The 18,505-nt window shown below is 37.1% G+C and overlaps 1 protein-coding gene across 4 annotated transcripts in view; it reads left to right on the forward strand.

The window, feature by feature from the left end:
- Positions 1-18,505, forward strand: part of cnih3 (cornichon family AMPA receptor auxiliary protein 3) — a 43,306-nt gene that overhangs the window by 20,915 nt on the left and 3,886 nt on the right. The window contains exons 4-6 of one of the 4 annotated variants that reach the window (XM_058072436.1): positions 10,476-10,587; positions 15,077-15,224; positions 15,632-15,688. In XM_058072436.1, coding sequence (XP_057928419.1) covers positions 10,476-10,587; positions 15,077-15,224; positions 15,632-15,659 — 288 coding nt within the window. In that variant the 3' untranslated portion in view covers positions 15,660-15,688. Of the gene's footprint in view, positions 1-10,475; positions 10,589-10,746; positions 13,068-15,076; positions 15,225-15,631; positions 15,689-18,505 lie in introns of those variants that run through there. The other 3 variants (XM_058072446.1, XM_058072427.1, XM_058072456.1) reach the window with 3 other exon arrangements.

Genomic DNA, 18,505 nt, shown 5'->3' on the forward strand with positions numbered 1-18,505 from the left:
TTATCCTGAAGGGTCATTGGTTCAACAGCTGATCTAGCTGATCAACAGCTTTATGTTACCATCCATGAAAACATCTCACCCAAACACACACACAGTAATGACCTTGGAGTTGTGAATATGTACATTTTAAACATTTTGCATGAAATATTTTGTATTTTTAACGCTGCGATTGAATATTTGTAGCCCGAGTGTTGCCGAGCGGATTTTTTTTTTTCTCTTGAAAGTAAAAATACAGGAGTTGCCCGGTGACAACGAAATGTTGTCCATGTTTATGCATTTAAACTTGCAGTAATTGATTTTAATATCAAAATGATATGGATATTATATCAAAATACTGCATAGATGTACGATACAGACAGCATTTACGTTTACATATACACCAGGGGTGTCTAATGTGACCGTTTTTTATTGGTCTGTAGCATAGAAATAAAAATAATAGCAAAAATGGGAAAATAAGCGGTAATTTTACAAAAATTATGCCAAAATATTAAGACAAAAATGCCATGAGGACAACTTGAAATTTTACGACCTGTCCTATCTAGTCTCGTCTAAAGATTTAAACTGCAGAAAAAATGATAAAGTGACAAGAATAATGCCAAAATATTCAGTCATTGATTTTAATGTCAAAATGATATGGATATTGTATCAAAATCCTGGATAGATGTACGGTACAGACAGCATTTATCTACAATCTACATATACACCAGGGGTCTCTAATGTGACTGTTTTTTTATTGGTCTGCAGCATAGAAATAAAAATAATAGCAAAAATTGTTAAATCAGCGGTAATTTTACAAGAATTGTGCCAAAATATTAAGACAAAAATTTTATGAGAACAACTTGAAATTTCACGACCTGTCCTAGCTAGTCTCGTCTACAGATTTAAGTTGCAGAAAAAATTATGTTACGAGAATAAAGCCTAAATATTCTGGGAATAATGTCCTTATTATGAGAAGAAAATTTGTAAGAAGAAAATTTACATTGATGGAAATTTTTTTTGGGGGGGGGAACAGCAAATTATTATTTTTTTTGTAATTTTATGAGAATAAAGTCAAAATATTAAGGCAAAAAAGTTGTATTTTAACATGAAAAAGACTAATGTCATTTTAGTAGCATAGTTAGCATATTAGCATATTAATGAAAAAATACATTATGCAATTTAAGTTGTAATATTATGAAAAATAAGGTTGGGGAAAAAGTTATAATAGGGGAATACGAGAACAAATTGTATGGAGATTATTTTGGCCGAAATTTTAAATAAAAAAAAAATTCAAATAAGAAAAAGACCCAAGTTGATACTAATAATAGTTTAAAAAATATATATATATACATAAACTCTTAGCATATCCACGTTACATTATATAAAAGTGTCCATTGCATTCCTTCATGTGGTCTATGCCGGAAAAAGACACGCTTATGTTGACAACCCGTCCATGTTGACCAACTCAAGAAGACCCCCAGGCTGCTTCCTTGCAGGGGTGAGATGACTAATTACGGAAAGACGTTTATTTAAAGTACAATTAAAGTGATTTAATTTGACCTTGAACCGACATGAATGGTTATTTGAAATACAGTGGTTCGGAAAAAAGCGCTAGACACGAGATTGACTTTTTGGAAGGACCATGTGTCCCATTACATCTGATGTAAAAGTAACGCCGCATTTCAGAAAAAGAACACCCTAGCAACAGTAAAATACGGTGGTGGTAGTGTGATGGTCTGATGCTGTCTTGCTGCTTCAGGACCTGGAAGATTGAGATGCTGTGGCATGATCTGAAAGGGGACCTATTATGCTAATTTTTCGGCCCTTTGTATTGAGTTGTGGACTCTTATAGAGCAGCTACACACAATAACCTGCACAGAAAGCTTTCTAGATCTTCCAGAATCTGCACCTATTCCAGCTGGATTTCCTTGGATTTCCAAAATGGTCTGTTTTTATTTATTATGCTCCATGCACACCCACTCCACTTTGATTAAATTAAATTAAATTAAATTAAATTAAATTAAATTAAATTAAATTAAATTAAATTAAATTAAATTAAATTAAATTAAATTAAATTAAATTAAATTAAATTAAATTAAATTAAATTAAATTAAATTAAATTAAATTAAATTAAATTAAATTAAATTAAATTAAATTAAATTAAATTAAATTAAATTACTAACTATATTAGGAAAGCAGAAAGTGAACAAATGTAACAGTTACTGATGTGGAACTGTAGAGCTTGTACCCGGGCACGCCCATATATTCCTCCACAGTACTGTAAGAGACTCATTGCAAGTTATCACAAACGCTTGATTGCAGTTGTTGCCGCTAAGGGTGGCCTAACCAGTTATTAGCTTTAGGGGACAAACACTTTTTCCCCACTACAGTATATCAAATGCATATACGCACATTGTACAGTATGTACATTCAAGCGGTACAGTATGAGGGGGGGGGTATGGCTCCTCTTGTGTCATCCCTCACGTGGGAACCGTGTAAATCTCGGTCAGTCAGAATAATGAGCTTATGTGCAAACGACAGCAACGCTTTGGTCCCACACAGTGTTAGCAGGAAGGAAGTCGTCAGATGTGGAGAACACTGGAGGAGGAAGGGCGTCGGAGGGGAGGGAAGGGGGTAGGGAGGAAGGGAAGGACACGAGGGAACCAGGCAGCCAAGAGGATAATAATGAGAGGAGAAAAAATGGGGGAAGGGAAACCCATCTTTGACAGGAAAATAGCAGCCACTAGGGGATCTGTAATAAAATTAATATTAATATTAATAGTGTCGTGACTCACGGTGGAAACAGCGGACATTTTCCAGATGGTATTGGTCTGAACTGTATTGATTTAATCTGATATTGGTCTGCTGTCAATCACATTTCATATTTAAAGCACAATAGCCATGTTTACATGAGGAGCTTTTCTCTTTCCGAATGGAATCTTTCCGAATGACCTTTCCGACAGCAATGGTATACATGGAAAGGAATATTCCAATCGCGTGTCTACATGCGCCGCTATAATCAACCAGAATAGTCAATGGGGCATGCCCAGTAAAGCGTAAACACCAACATCACGTGATACCGACTTCCTTGAGTTTTTCTTTTCTGATGAAAGAAAATTATGCTTGAAATGTAGCTTCTTTTTTTTTTAGTTGGGAACTGATGTTTTCCTGAAACGTACGTATGTTCTATTGCTGATCACTAAAGAACTGAAAAAGGCAGAAACAAACTTTTTTTTTCTGAAGAAAGAAAATTATGCTTGAAATGTAGCTTTTCCCACAAAAAATAGTTTTTAGTTGGGAACTGATATTTTCCTGAAACGTACGTATGTTCTACTGCTGATTCCTAAAGAACTGAAAAAGGCAGAAACAAACTTTTTTTTTCTGATGTAAGAAAATTATGCTTGAAATGAAGCTTTTCCCACAAAAATAGTTTTTAGTTGGGAACTGATATTTTCCTGAAACATATGTATGTTCTACTGCTGATTACTGAAGAACAGAGAGAGGCGGAAACAAACTTTTCTTTTTCATGAGAGAAAATTATGCTTGAAATGTAGCTTTTCCCACAAAAATTTTTTTTTTAGTTGGGAACTGATATTTTCCTGAAACATACGTATGTTCTACTGCTGATTACTGAAGAACAGAGAGAGGCGGAAACAAACTTTTTTTTTCATGAGAGAAAATTATGCTTGAAATGTAGCTTTCCCACAAAAATTTTTTTTTTTAGTTGGGAACTGATATTTTCCTGAAAATATCCTGCACCCGGGATAAATTTAAACGGAAAAAGATCAAATTCAATCTTAAACTAATTAATTAAACTGGGGACATGTTTTATATAGATATATATATATTCTTTTGAAAGAAAAACTGGACTTATGAATGTCGTATAAAACTTCAAACTACACCCACAATGATCTCTTCAATTGTGTAGTTGCATCATCACATCTTCTTGTCTCGCACTAAAAAGGTAAAAGACGTATAAATGTCTTGGGTGTTGGGTTTGAAAAAAACACATATAAATACATCTTTGGTGGCGAATGAGTTAATTAATAAATAATCGCTACTTTGACCGCTAAAGCTACAAGGTTAGCATCGTAGCTGTCTTCGTTCGCGCATGTAAACACTGTGGAACACATACACAACAAGGACAAAAAAACGGTGATGAAGAGGTCTAACTTTTATGTGGGCAAAAAATGTATTACTCTTTGGAATGCATATTGGTGTCATATTGTTGGGACTACTTTTTTTCCACAATGAAAATCAACCAGAACTCCGCTCACGGAACAGTCACTATTGATGCACTCCACCACTGATAGAGATGTCATCCAACTTCAAATCAGAAACTCCAAACTATTCTTTTAACAAGTAAATCTAGACTGAGTGTTTTGAGCCGAACTCTCCAGATGCAGTATTTGGGAATAAATAACAACTGCTTTCAACAAGCAGTTTTTCTATCAAGATTCCCCAGCTGCCAGCGATGCTACATACATTTCACATCTCGCATCTGCAAGCAAGTGTATGAAAGCGTTTAGAATGAGCCTGGAGGCAGCTGTCTTTGCAACTCAGGCACAGAGAGCATTTCATCAACTCCATTGCAAAGAGAAGGCTCCAATTTCATGCCCATCATTGCAGCCGGCTGGGGTGAAAGGGCATCAATAAAGTGCTGCTGAATACTGAAGTTGTGCTGCACGAGGACTCAGATGTTTCAGCTCAAAGTCAAAGCAAAAAAAAAAAAAAAAATATATATATATATATATATATATATATATATATATATATATATATATATATATATATATATATATATATATGCGAGGGATGATGAACTTTTTCCACCGAGGGACACATACTCAAAAATTTTATCTCAGCTTTGAGAAGCTGAGATATATTATCTTATTTTCCCATTTTTGCTGTTTTTTCAAGTATTTTAAATTTCTTCTTAAATAATAATTATATAATTATAATAACATATAATTAAAATTATAATTAAATAATTATTTTCTTCTTTATTCCCACAATATTATAATTATATTACATTATTTTTCACGCAGTAAATTTTCCAAAATGTGCTAAACTTTTGTTTCTCATTGTATAGTGACTTTATAAATATATATTTTAGATATTATATTCAAATCTATGTTACAAAAATTAATGTATTTTTATCAGGATATTATATTATATTATTATAATATTACTACAATATTAATAATATAATAATTATAATGCTAGGAGACCTGGGTTCAATTCCACTTTAGACTCAAAGGGTAGCTAAGAAATATACGAGTTAAAAAAAACAAAATATTTAAATTTTCCCATAATGCATTTCATCCCAGAAAACCATTTCATTGGTTATGGCTGAGGGCTGCACAGCGTTCGAGTGGTTAGCACGCAGACCTCACAGCTAGGAGACCCGGGTGCAATTCCACCCTCGGCCATCTCTATGTGGAGTTTGCATGTTCTCCCCGTGCATGCGTGGGATTTCTCCGGGTACTCCGGTTTCCTCCCACATTCCAAAAACATGCTAGGTTAATTAGCCACTCCAAATGGTCCATAGGTATAAATGTGAGTGTGAATGGTTGTTTGTCTATATGTGCCCTGTGATTGGCTTGCGCCTTTTGCCCGAAGACAGCTGGGATAGGCTCCAGCACCCCCCGCGACTAGAGAATAAGCGGTAGAAAACGAATGAATGAATGAGGATCCATGAAGAGGTAGGACGGGAGTCATGGTGTAGCCAGTCACAGTATATACAACTATGGTGCGTTCAAGGACTGTCGAACATATTGCAAAATCTCAACGCTAACAGTGGTACATGGAAGCAGATGCAAAATCTGCAGTTTTCTCCGGGTACTCCGGTTTCCTCCCACATTCCAAAAACATGCTAGGTTAATTAGCGACTCCAAATTGTCCATAGGTATGAATGTGAGTGTGAATGGTTGTTTGTCTATATGTGCCCTGTGATTGGCTGGCCACCAGTCCAGGGTGTAACCGAAGTCTCGCCCGAAGTTGGATCAGGAATGAAAGAGGATTGTCAAAAGTAGTATGTGGGAAGAAGAGTGATGGATATGGAGGAACAGGGAAAGACGAAGGCGGGAGGAAAACTGAAGCGTCGGTGGATTTACCCCATGAGGGAGGAATTCAGAGATAACAGCTGTCAATGACAGTTGATCCGAAATCGGAAGAGAACGTTAACAAGCTAGCAGTAGGGGAGTGTCAAAAATAGCCATTTTCATGGGCGTCTTAATTATTGCATTTTTTTTAATCCATTGACAGCTTTGCTTGGTATGCAGTACTATATACAGTACGTATATAACAGGGATGTATGCTGTAGATGACTAGAGACACATCCACCCTCTCTTTCACCCGACTGACAAGTTTCTCTGATGTGCGATGCAGGTACATCCACTGAATATGGATGACACTGATTCATAATTCCATTTACCGCTATAGGAAATCTTGCCTGCGGCACTCTCGAACTGAGTCAGTGTTTACGCCATTTTAAGTCCAGGATATGCATCAGCTAGCGTAAAAAATATATCATAATAACTGACTCAAGTAACAAAACTGCAGATTTCTCATCTGCTTCCTGTACGGCATGCATGTACCACTGTTAGCGTTGAGATTTTGCAATCCTATCCCAGCCCTCTTCGGGCGAGAAGCGCAAGCCAATCACAGGGCACATATAGACAAACAACCATCCACACTCACATTCATACCTATGGACAATTTGGAGTCGCTAATTAACCTAGCATGTTTTTGGAATGTGGGAGGAAACCGGAGTTTAACCCAGGTCTCCTGGCTGTGAGGTCTATGCGCTAACCACTCGAACGCTATGCAGCCCTCGGCCATAACCAATGAAATGGTTTTCTGGGATGAAATGCATTATGGGAAAATTAAAATAGTTTGGTTTTTTTTAACTCGTATATTTCTTAGCTACCCTTTGAGTGTAAAGTTGCTGTGTGACGAATATAGTGTTCATAGTAATATAGTGTTGTAGATATAGATACAGATACAGCTGTGCTCTCTTGGGTCGTGGGGGTGTGCAGTGCTGGTTCACCCTGGACTGGTGGCCAGCCAATCACAGGGCACATATAGACAAACAACCATTCACACTCACATTCATACCTATGGACAATTTGGAGTGGCTAATTAACCTAGCATGTTTTTGGAATGTGGGAGGAAACCGGAGTACCTTGAGAAAACTGCAGATTTCGCATCTGCTTCCATGTGTTAGCGTTGAGATTTTGCAATATGTTCGACAGTCCTTGAACGCACCATAGTTGTATATACTGTGACTGGCTACACCATGGCTCCCATTCTACCTCTTCATGGATCCCCATTCATTCATTCTTTTTCTACCGCTTATTCTCACGAGGGTCGCGGGGGGTGCTGGAGCCTATGCCAGCTGTCTTCGGGCAAGAGGCGCCAGTCAATCACAGGGCACATATAGACAAACAACCATTCACACTCACATTCATACCTATGGACAATTTGGAGTGGCTAATTAACCTAGCATGTTTTTGGAATGTGGGAGGAAACCGGCGTACCCGGAAAAAAAACCCACACGTGCACGGGGAGAACATGCAAACTCCACACAGAGATGGCCGAGGGTGGAATTGAACCCGGGTGTCCGGGCTGTGAGGTCTGCGTGCTAACCACTCGACCGCCGTACTGCCATAGTAAACCCAAATTAATCAGTTACACCCCAAAATCTTAACAAAAATATGTTGTATATAGAATAATTGTACTTTTACATTGAACATTGATCTGTGTAGAAAAATAAAAATTAAGATATTTGAGAACAGTGGAATGTTTTATCAGAGCTTTTATTGTAGAAAATCGGAACAAAAGCAAAGTTTATTCATTTTTCTGTTTTTAATAAATGCGTTGTTTTTTGTTTTTTTTTTAAAAACCTGATGCGGCCCAGCCTCGCCCAGACCCTAGCTCCAGTGGCCCTCAAGTAAATTGAGTTTGAGACCCCTGATGTAGAGTGTAACATCACAATATGGGTGGGAACTACGGTGCTTGGCACTCTTCGAGTTCTTTTGTAGTTATTATAGCAATAATAATAATTATTATTATTATGAAATAAAGCAGTAAAGCAGAATATCACATTCTTATTTCAAACTGTCATACCATTAAAACTTATACTGCAGTACAGTTTGCTACTTTAAGCAGAATCCCATGAAATTCCCAAAGGTCCAAAGCCAGTAAGTATTCAGCAATGTAGCCAGAGATGAATCACAAAGGAGAATGGCTGGCGATGGAAAGGAGGAACCTTGTAGAAGGCCGGAAGGCAAGTGAGTAGCCTGCAGCAAGGCGAGAGAGCGAGCTGAAGGTGAAAAAGATATTGAGAAGTCGGAGTAAAGATAATTACTCCCCAAAGTCAAAAAAAGCCAAACTTATGAATTTGCATGCCCTTTTTCCAAACATATCTGTCAAACAATAAATAGCACACTAGTCTGAGATTGACGGAAATCGAGTTTTAAGAATTAAAAAAATATCTTTCAGATTTTTCAGTTAATCTTCCAGTGAATGTTTATTCCCGGGACGGATTTGCATGTATTTATTTATGCTTTGTGGCATTTTTATTCTGCCCACCGCACATTCAAAACATGTATGACCTAGTAACATTATATTAGCAACATTCCAGTGCCACAGGAAGCAACACCATATAAGGTCAATGGTAGATTCAACACCGACTCTGCTTTGAATCCGAATGAGAAGTCCCTTTTTCAGCCTTTATTTTTGTTACGAGTAAACATTTAGTCAAGGTTGAGCATGTAAACAAAATGCTGTGTTTTTCTAATATATTAAGCAATATTTCAGGTTCTGAATGATGGCATCGTACGCAGCAAACGTGTTCACGACAGCAGATGTGGGTGTCTGGGTGTACTGGAGCGTATTGTCGATGTTCCTTTTCATTGCAAAGCCGCTCGTTTCAGTGAGTGAGCACCTGAGTGTTGACAGAGGCGCCCATCTGGGATTTGGTCCTGTGTCCCTTGCTGTAGTGTTACAGTGCCTTTGAAGGGAGGGGGGTTGGGGGGGGGGTCGGCTTCATTCATAGGGTAATCATACTGTATGCTCATATTCAGTTTGACTCGAGGGGCATAATCCCGTGATGCTACACTTAGGAACACTTTCAAATCAAATGACACTTCATGGGGATTAAGGTGTTAAGATCGGAATTTTGGTTGTTGCTAAGCATCACTCCAATTTTTTTTTTTTTCTCACAGCATTTTATCATAACAGGGCGCGTGTTTGAGACCCCTGCTCTACATATTATATACTATACATTTATTTTATCTACATATTTCGATTTCTTGACCATTAAAAAAACATGTCATGGAAGGGTTTCAATGACTTAAAGAAGTGTCTACCTCTGAAAATGCTATAAATGTAATATAATTATAATTATGTTAGCATACTAAAACCTAGCATGGTAGTGCTAACTGTGTGCTTGAGTTCATATTTATGAAAATCGCAAAAAAATGTTAGTATGCTCATGTTAGCAACACCAAGCATAATAGTGAAATGAAAATGGATAAAAGTGCTACTCTGCTAATGTTTCATCATGCTAACACCTGATAGCATGATGGTGCTAAGTGTCTATATAACTGTCTACCCATGCTAGCATGCTAGCTAAAATGCTACTATGTCAATATTAGCATGTAGATGTTAACGTGTTACCATTGTTAGCATGCTAACACCGAGCATGATAGTGGTAAGTGTTTATATATCTACCTGTGAAAATAGCAACAAAAGGATAGTCTGATAACATTAGCCTGCCAACAATGCTACCATGCTAGCACGTAGCATAGTAACGCAATGTGCCCGGAAGGCTACACTTCTTGTATTTTTGTTCTTTTAGCCATTTTAATATTTGAACATACTTCATTTAGGCCAAGTATACGTAAAATTGTACACAAATATGTATAATGTAATAATAATAATAATAATGTATTAATTGCTTTGTACTTTAAAACTGCATGTATTAATATGTTTTTCCAACCTGGTTCCAGTTTAAGACAAAGACTAAGATTGTCACATGACTGATGAGAGCTGCCATTATTAAGCATTGAAAGTCTCTATAATCTCTACTGGCACTTTTATCCGTGAGGAATAAATCCACGCAGATAAATATGTTGCGCTTTAAAAATCTAAAAATGAAAAGCTAAGGCTTTTCATTTTAATTATGCGGCTTCCTTGCAGGCATTAAATGAGATTATTTGGCATCCTCGAACCAACTGCCCCTAAGATGTGTTTAAATATAGTTGCTGTTTATTATTAATATAGTTGTTATTTTTCACAGCGATGTGCTTAACGTAATTCAATCAAAACACTAAGCGCTACCGATCGCGGGAACAAGACTTTGTAGGTCTTTTATTACGTGGGGCATCTTAAGAGTTTAAACCAAGGTGGGGTTTATTTTAATTTGTATATCATATATACAAATTAATTCATAATGCGTTTTTTGTTTTCTGTGTCTCTCCATTTTGTAGTTGGTGCTACCGGAGTACTCGATCCATGTACTCTTTTGTATCATGTTCCTGTGTGCCCAGGAATGGCTGACTGTGGGCCTCAACATCCCCCTGCTCTTCTACAACACTTGGAGGTGAATAGGAACAATCTATTGTCTTTTTTTAACGTGTGTGTGTGTTTATTTGATACAAAGTTCATGTAAGATTAGCAAGGACTAAACAAAATGAAAACCATGTATCTGTCCACACATTATCATGTCTGGAACGCACAAAAACACGTCAAATAACTCAGAATTTTCTCCCTTTTTTTAGTCGGTAACCGATATTTTCCTGAAACTTACTTATGCTCTACTGCTCCAGCCGACTGCCTGATGCTAGCTTAGTAAGCCAAATAAGCATGGGTTCATATGGCGTTGGAGTTGTTACTTTTTAGCATAAAAACTCACAAAAATGTTGACTTGTAGTCATACAGTATGGTTTTCTCCCTTTTTTAGTCGGTAACCAATATTTTCCTGAAACTTACCTATGCTCTACTGCTGTTTACTAAATAAATATACTTATTTATGTATAATCTTTGGGAGCTGAGCTGCCTTACAACTAAGCCGACTGCCCGGTGCTAGCTTATTAAGCTAAATGAGCATGGGTTCATATGGTGTTGGAGTTGTTACTTTTTAGTATAAAAACTCACGAAAATGTTGACTTTTGTAGTCATACAGTATGGTTTTCTCCCTTTTTTTAGTCGGTAACCGATATTTTCCTGAAACTTACCTATGCTCTACTGCTGTTTACTAAAGAAATATACTTATACTTTCAAACACGCATGCCAATATGTCAATATATGTCAATATATCGAGGTCTGCAAAAAGAACTGTAAAGTAACATCAAATTAGAAAAATAACAAAACGAAAAAGTATCCGTGAGTTCACTCCATTCATTCTGTTATAGAACCAACATGCCCAGGTATTAAGAGTGAACCCTCTGGTCATCCAGCCATTTTGGCGGAGGGAGAGGAGGAAAACAAACAGGCATGCACATGTCAATGTATCGAGGTCTGCAAAAAGAACTGTAAAGTAACATAAAATTTGAAAAATTAAACAAAAAAATATCTGTTCATTCTGCTATAGAACCAACACACCCAGGTGTTAAGACAGATGCACGAGTGAACCCTCTCGTCATCCAGCCTGTTTGGCAGAGGGAGAGGAGGAAAACAAACACGCAAAATAACAAAACAAAAAAGTTGTATCCGTGAGTTCACTCCGTTCATTCTGCTATAGAACCAACACGCCCAGGAGTTAAGAGTGAACTCTCTGGTCATCCAGCCTGTTTGGCACAGGGAGAGGAAGAAAACAAACACACTTGCACATGTCAATATATCGAGGTCTGCAAAAAGAACTGTAAAGTAACATAAAAATAGAAAAATAACAAAACAAAAAAGTTGTACCCGTGAGTTCACTCCATTCATTCTGCTATAGAACCAACACGCCCAGGTATTAAGAGTGAACCCTCTGGTCATCCAGCCATTTTGGCAGAGGGAGAGGAGGAAAACAAACAGGCATGCACATGTCAATGTATCGAGGTCTGCAAAAAGAACTGTAAAGTAACATAAAATTAGAAAAATTAAACAAAAAAATATCTGTTCATTCTGCTATAGAACCAACGCGCCCAGGTGTTAAGACAGAAGCACGAGTGAACCCTCGGGTCATCCAGCCTGTTTGGCAGAGGGAGAGGAGGAAAACAAACACGCAAAATAACAAAACAAAAAAGTTGTATTCGTGAGTTCACTCCGTTCATTCTGCTATAGAACCAACGCGCCCAGGTGTTAAGACAGAAGCACGAGTGAACCCTCGGGTCATCCAACCTGTTTGGCAGAAGGAGAGGAGGAAAACAAACACGCAAAATAACAAAACCAAAAAGTTGTATCCATGAGTTCACTCCATTCATTCTGCTATAGAACCAACACACCCAGGTGTTAAGAGTGAGCCCTCTGGTCATCCAGCCTGTTTGGCAGAGGGAGAGGTGGAAAACAAAGGTCTGCAAAAAGAACTGTAAAGTAACATAAAATTAGAAAAATAACAAAACAAAAAAATATCCGTTAATTCTGCTATAGAACCAACACGCCCAGGTGTTAAGACAGATGCACGAGTGAACCTTCTGGTCATCCAGCCTGTTTGGCAGAGGGAGAGGAGGAAAACAAACATGCAAAATAACAAAACAAAAAAAGTTGTATCCGTGAGTTCACTCCATTCATTCTGCTATAGAACCAACACGCCTGCAGAGCCCACACCTTCAGTTGACACGAATAGGGCCATTCACATGGCATGCCCTTGCACATGGGGTCAAAAGTAAAATCCAAAGTGCTCCAACAAAGTGTTAAATGAAAGGTGGTGCACGGCTCTTTATTTAACTTCCGTTTGTGCGTTCGTGTAAATGTAAATGCCTGGAATTAATCGCTCCGGATGAATTTAATCAAAGCACATGCTGAAATGAATACAGAGATTAAAATCAAGTATAGGCTATCAGTGTTTCAGATAACTGTATATTACGTTTCTGTAGTCTCCTGCAAGGCATGGCGGAAAAATGGGTCAGCATTAATTTGTCTTTTTCTGTCGTTACAACTGTTTTTCCCATCAGTACGGGATGCCTGATGCTAGCAGCTTGATGGGTTTGAGCTCAGCTGGTTGTTGTTGCAGAGGAAAAGGAGAGAGAAAACACATCAGTACTTCATTAATTGGCGACTGTGCCAAATGCCTGCCAGCTACTGATGCTGCTTCCTATGCAGCTCAGAGATGAGCTGACAAGGAAATGAGGGAAAGAGAGCAAAAAAAAAAAAAAGCCTCTTTTCCACCAAATGTTCAACTTTTTAGTTCTGGGTAATTGTAGTTCCTGGAACTAAACGAAGGTTCATGTGGTGTTTTGCACATTTGTATCGAGGTCCCTGGGAGATTGTATGATACATTAAGCTAAATAGTGATGCTTGGCCTAATGCAGGGGTCTCAAACTCAATTTACTTGGGGGCCACTGGAGCTAGGGTCTGGGCGAGGCTGGGCCGCATCAGGTTTTCCAAAAAAAAACAAAAAAAAAACACATTTATTAAAAACAGAAAAATGAATAAACTTTGCTTTGGTTTCGATTTTCTACATGAAAAGCTCTGATAAAACATTCCACTGTTCTCAAATATCTTAATTTGTATTTTTCTACACAAAATAAGATGAAAGATAAATAAACAAATCAATAATAAAGAAAATCAATCAATCAGTAATAAATAAATATAATAATAATAAAACGACAAATAATTAAAAATTAAAAAAACACATATAGTTGGTGGGGCGGCACGGTGGTCTAGGTGGTTAGCGCACAGACCTCACAGCTAGGAGACCAGGGTTCAATCCCACCCTCGGGCATCTCAGTTTGCATGTTCTCCCCGTGCATGCGTGGGTTTTCGCCGGGTACTCCGGTTTCCTCCCACATTCCAAAAACATGCTAGGTTAATTGGCGACTCCAAATTGTCCATAGGTATGAATGTGAGTGTGAATGGTTGTTTGTCTATGTGTGCCCTGTGATTGGCTGGCGACCAGTCTAGGGTGTACCCCGCCTTACGCCCGAAGACAGCTGGGATAGGCTCCAGCACCCCCCGCGACTCTCGTGAGGAAAAGCGGTAGAAAATGAATGAATGAATATAGTTGGTGGGTAGACAAATGATTTTTTTCAGATTAAAATGAACAAAGCATTATTAGAGCCCTGTAGACATGACAAAACACGACTATAGTCACATTTATACTCTTTTTATTTACAACATATTGTGCAACTGCAGGGTCTTGAGACACATGCTAACTCGCAAACTAGAGAGCTAGCAACCTAAACGGTATAGCCTTCAAGTTATTTCCTTTCAACTTAAATAGCCAAAAACTTACCACTTCCACACGGATAGGGAGGATAACTATTAACAGTTATTTAACCTTTAACATGAACATTAATCAAACGTAATAATTTTTTCTGGGTACATGATACCATACAGCATCCATATCAAACTTGCGCGGGCCGCACTAACATTAAACTTTCATATCAAGGCGGGGGCCTCAAACTAGTGTCCCCGCAGGACGCGTGTTTGAGACCCCTGCTTTAAAGTAATGACGCATGAAATAAGCGACACCTGTCACTTGATAATTAAATGTGTTGTATAAACACACAACTATGGTGCATTCAAGGACTGCTAAACAAAATGCGAAATCCCAACACAACGATCGAGGAGACCAATTCCACCCTCGGCCATCTCTGTTTGCATGCTCTCCGGGTTTTCTCCGGGTACTCCGGTTTCCTCCCACATTCCAAAAACATGCTAGGTTAATTAGCCACTCCAAATTGTCCATAGGTATGAATGTGAGTGTGAATGGTTGTTTGTCTATATGTGCCCTGTGATTGGCTGGCCACCAGTCCAGGGTGTACCCCGCCTCTCTCCTGAAGACATTTTCATCCATGATCAACATTCTTTCCCCGTGTTGTTGTCTTCCCCCCACCCTCTCTACATCCCCCCCCCCATTTAACCTCCATTCCCCAACACCCCCACCGCTATCTCGTGGCGTGGAACGGGTCAACTACCCGTGGTGTGGTCTTTGCCCTCTGCGGTAGGTACTTCCATTCCCCGACGGACACCAAGGAGTTGCTCTACGACCCGGCATCGGTGATGAACGGCGACACGCTCAAGTTCTGCCTGAAGGAGGCCTGGTGCAAGCTGTCCTTCTTTGTCCTTTCCTTCTTCTACTATCTCTACTGGTGAGCGTCCAGCACACATCATGGGAGCCGTACACGTATCATAGACTAACACGAAAAACCAAATCTAGACCTAGCATCCACGGGACACATGAAGGTCAAGGTCAGATGAAGTGCAACTCTCTGAATAAAGTAACCATTTCTCTAGCAGTCACATGCAAGCTCAGGTCTGCTACACTAGTTAGCGTTTTACTTTTAGCCTCGGTGGTTTGCTAATGCATGTGATGTTGAGAGAATTTGATTCTTTACTTCATTGACAAGCACTTGGAGAACCGACATGATGACAAGTCCTTTCACGCATGTTTTAAATGAAATGTGTTGATGTCATGTGACTATTTGCTGTGCTTGTCTGTTCGTGTCTGATAATAATCACTACGGATCTTGTTCCATGTGTCATGTGGGGGCCGCAGTGTGTGGAACCTGGAAATATCCCTCTAATAGGTCTTATCAGTGGGAACACTCACAAGGTACCATCCTTATATTTTTAACCGTATATATATATATATATATATATATATATATATATATATATATATATATATATATATATATATATATATATATATATATATATATATATATATATATATATATATATATATATATATATATATATATATATATATATATATATATATATATATATATATATATATATATATATATATATATATATATATATATATATATATATATATATATATATATATATATATATATATATATATATATATATATATATATATATATATATATATATATATATATATATATATATATATATATATATATATATATATATATATATATATATATATATATATTTGACTTCGATTTACGTTTATTCACAGCACGGTAGTACTAGTAGCGCACTCGTTTTACAAGTGTTTTTCCGTTGCCAATAAACACCGCTAATGCACTAACGCTAGCCGCAATGTTAGGTAAACCTGCACCAAAAAAAAATTATGAATCCTTCAGTTCAGCGATTCCCAACTGCTGTTCTTAGCAATTTACTACTATTTTACTGCATTAAATTATAACTTTCATATGGTTTAAATTGTAACTTTGAAAAAAAAATAATATTTTTTTAAATTATTATTTTATTAAATTATTATTATGACATTAAATGTAACTTTTTAAATTATAAATTATTATTAACTGATTATTAGATTATTATTAACTTATTATTAGATTATTATTCGATTATTATTAGATTATTATTACATTATTATTAAATTATTATTATTTATTATTAATTACAATTAATTATTATTACTTATTACTTTATTAAATTACTATTATAAAATTAAATAACTTTTTTAAATTATAAATTATTATTAAATTATTATTGAATTATTGTTATGTATTTATTATTATTATTTGTTGTTATTTATTATTATTCGTTATTATGTATTAATAATTATTTTTTGTTATTATTTATTTATTATAATTTATTATTATTCATTATTATTTATTAATATTTTTTTATTATTATTAACTTATTAATTATTATTACTACTTATTAATTAAATTATGAAATTATAAATTACTTTAACTTGTTAGATCACAGCTTTTTTCTTTCACAATTTTTTGACATTATGGTTGTAAAATTGCCTATGAATTTATTTTTCGGAATGTGCCACAAACCACATTTTAGACATCACTGCTTTAAAGGGGAACTGCACTTTTGGGGAATTTTACCCATCATTCCCAAGAAACATTCCCAGAACACATATTTCTTTCTCACTTTCTCACTATTTTCTCATACTGTATATGCTGCGACTCAGTCAAGTTTGGGAAACACTGCTTGACATTGTCCCGCCTCTAATTAACCAATGGGATGCGCTCGTCATTATGACAATAATTGTGCAGGTGCACCTAATGTTGCGGCCGGTAAATCTATTTATACTTTGTGTATAAGTATGGCTTCTAGCTGTAAAGTTGTCATGTGGTTTTTTTTTCACATTTATTTTGATTTACTTCTTTCCACTACATTTTGTCTCAAAGTAGTCCTCGAAAAATAATGTGATATTTAATATGGAGTTGTTGAAGTGTGTGATAATGCTGTGCTTTAATATTTGCATATGGTTTGTCAACATGATGCAACATATTGTAGTGGGATATGACACATAGACATGCAACACCATTAACGACAAGTGTGGTAACGATGACGTTGGAAGGACATTTTCAAGAGTTGAATCCCTTACGATGGTGGTCTCAAACACGCGGCCCGCGGGCCAAATGTGGCTCGCAGGACACTAGTTTGAGGCCCCCGCCTTGATATGAAAGTTTAATGTTAGTGCGGCCCGCGCAAGTTTGATATGGATGCTGTATGGTATCATGTACCCAGAAAAAATTATTACGTTTGATTAATGTTCATGTTAAAGGTTAAATAACTGTTAATAGTTATCCTCCCTATCCGTGTGGAAGTGGTAAGTTTTTGGCTATTTAAGTTTAAAGGAAATAACTTGAAAGCTACCGTTTAGGTCGCTAGCTCTCTAGTTTGCGAGTTAGCATGTGTCTCAAGACCCTGCAGTTGCGCAATATGTTGTAAATAAAAAGAGTATAAATGTGACTACAGTCGTGTTTTGTCATGTCTACAGGGCTCTAATAATGCTTTGTTCATTTTAATCTGAAAAAAATAATTTGTCTACCCACCAACTATATATATACCATATAGCATCCATATCAAACTAGCGCGGATAGGCTCCAGCACCCCCCCGCGACCCTCATGAGGAAAAGCGGTTGGTAACGTTGGCTGTACGTTATGGACCAAAAGCCGATTATTTTGTAGGCACATGTCAGGTAAACACAAACATAAACCAGGCTTTCAGGGCAACCGATTGTCCCCCATATCACAAGATCAGATATCCCTGCAGCGTATTTGTCAGGGAATTGGTATTATTGAGGTCGTGGGCTGAACCCCAAAATCCAGACACCTTAGTCTGAGCAAAAACAAGAATTTACTGATACTAGCAAACGAAGCAGTGGGTTGAGGCAGGGGAGAAAGGAAATCAAGATTTGATAACAATCTGGTGATGTTTCCACCTACGGGCTAACCCTGAAGGAGTTATACATCAGGATGCTGCAATCCGGGGGATCAAACGTAGGGAAGGGATGGAGGGGTCCTGAGAATATTATTCTGGGAATCTCAATTTTGGGTTCAATTCTTGTGTAGAAGTAACTTCACATTAACTTTAGTTGGGATGTCGGTCGATTAGGGAAATTTCTGGTTGAGAATCAGCATCTCCGTCGTTCAGTTTCTTTGGTCAAATGTGAACACT

The sequence above is a fragment of the Doryrhamphus excisus genome, chromosome 1 (assembly GCF_030265055.1).
Source record: "Doryrhamphus excisus isolate RoL2022-K1 chromosome 1, RoL_Dexc_1.0, whole genome shotgun sequence".
NCBI classification, from domain to species: domain Eukaryota; kingdom Metazoa; phylum Chordata; class Actinopteri; order Syngnathiformes; family Syngnathidae; genus Doryrhamphus; species Doryrhamphus excisus.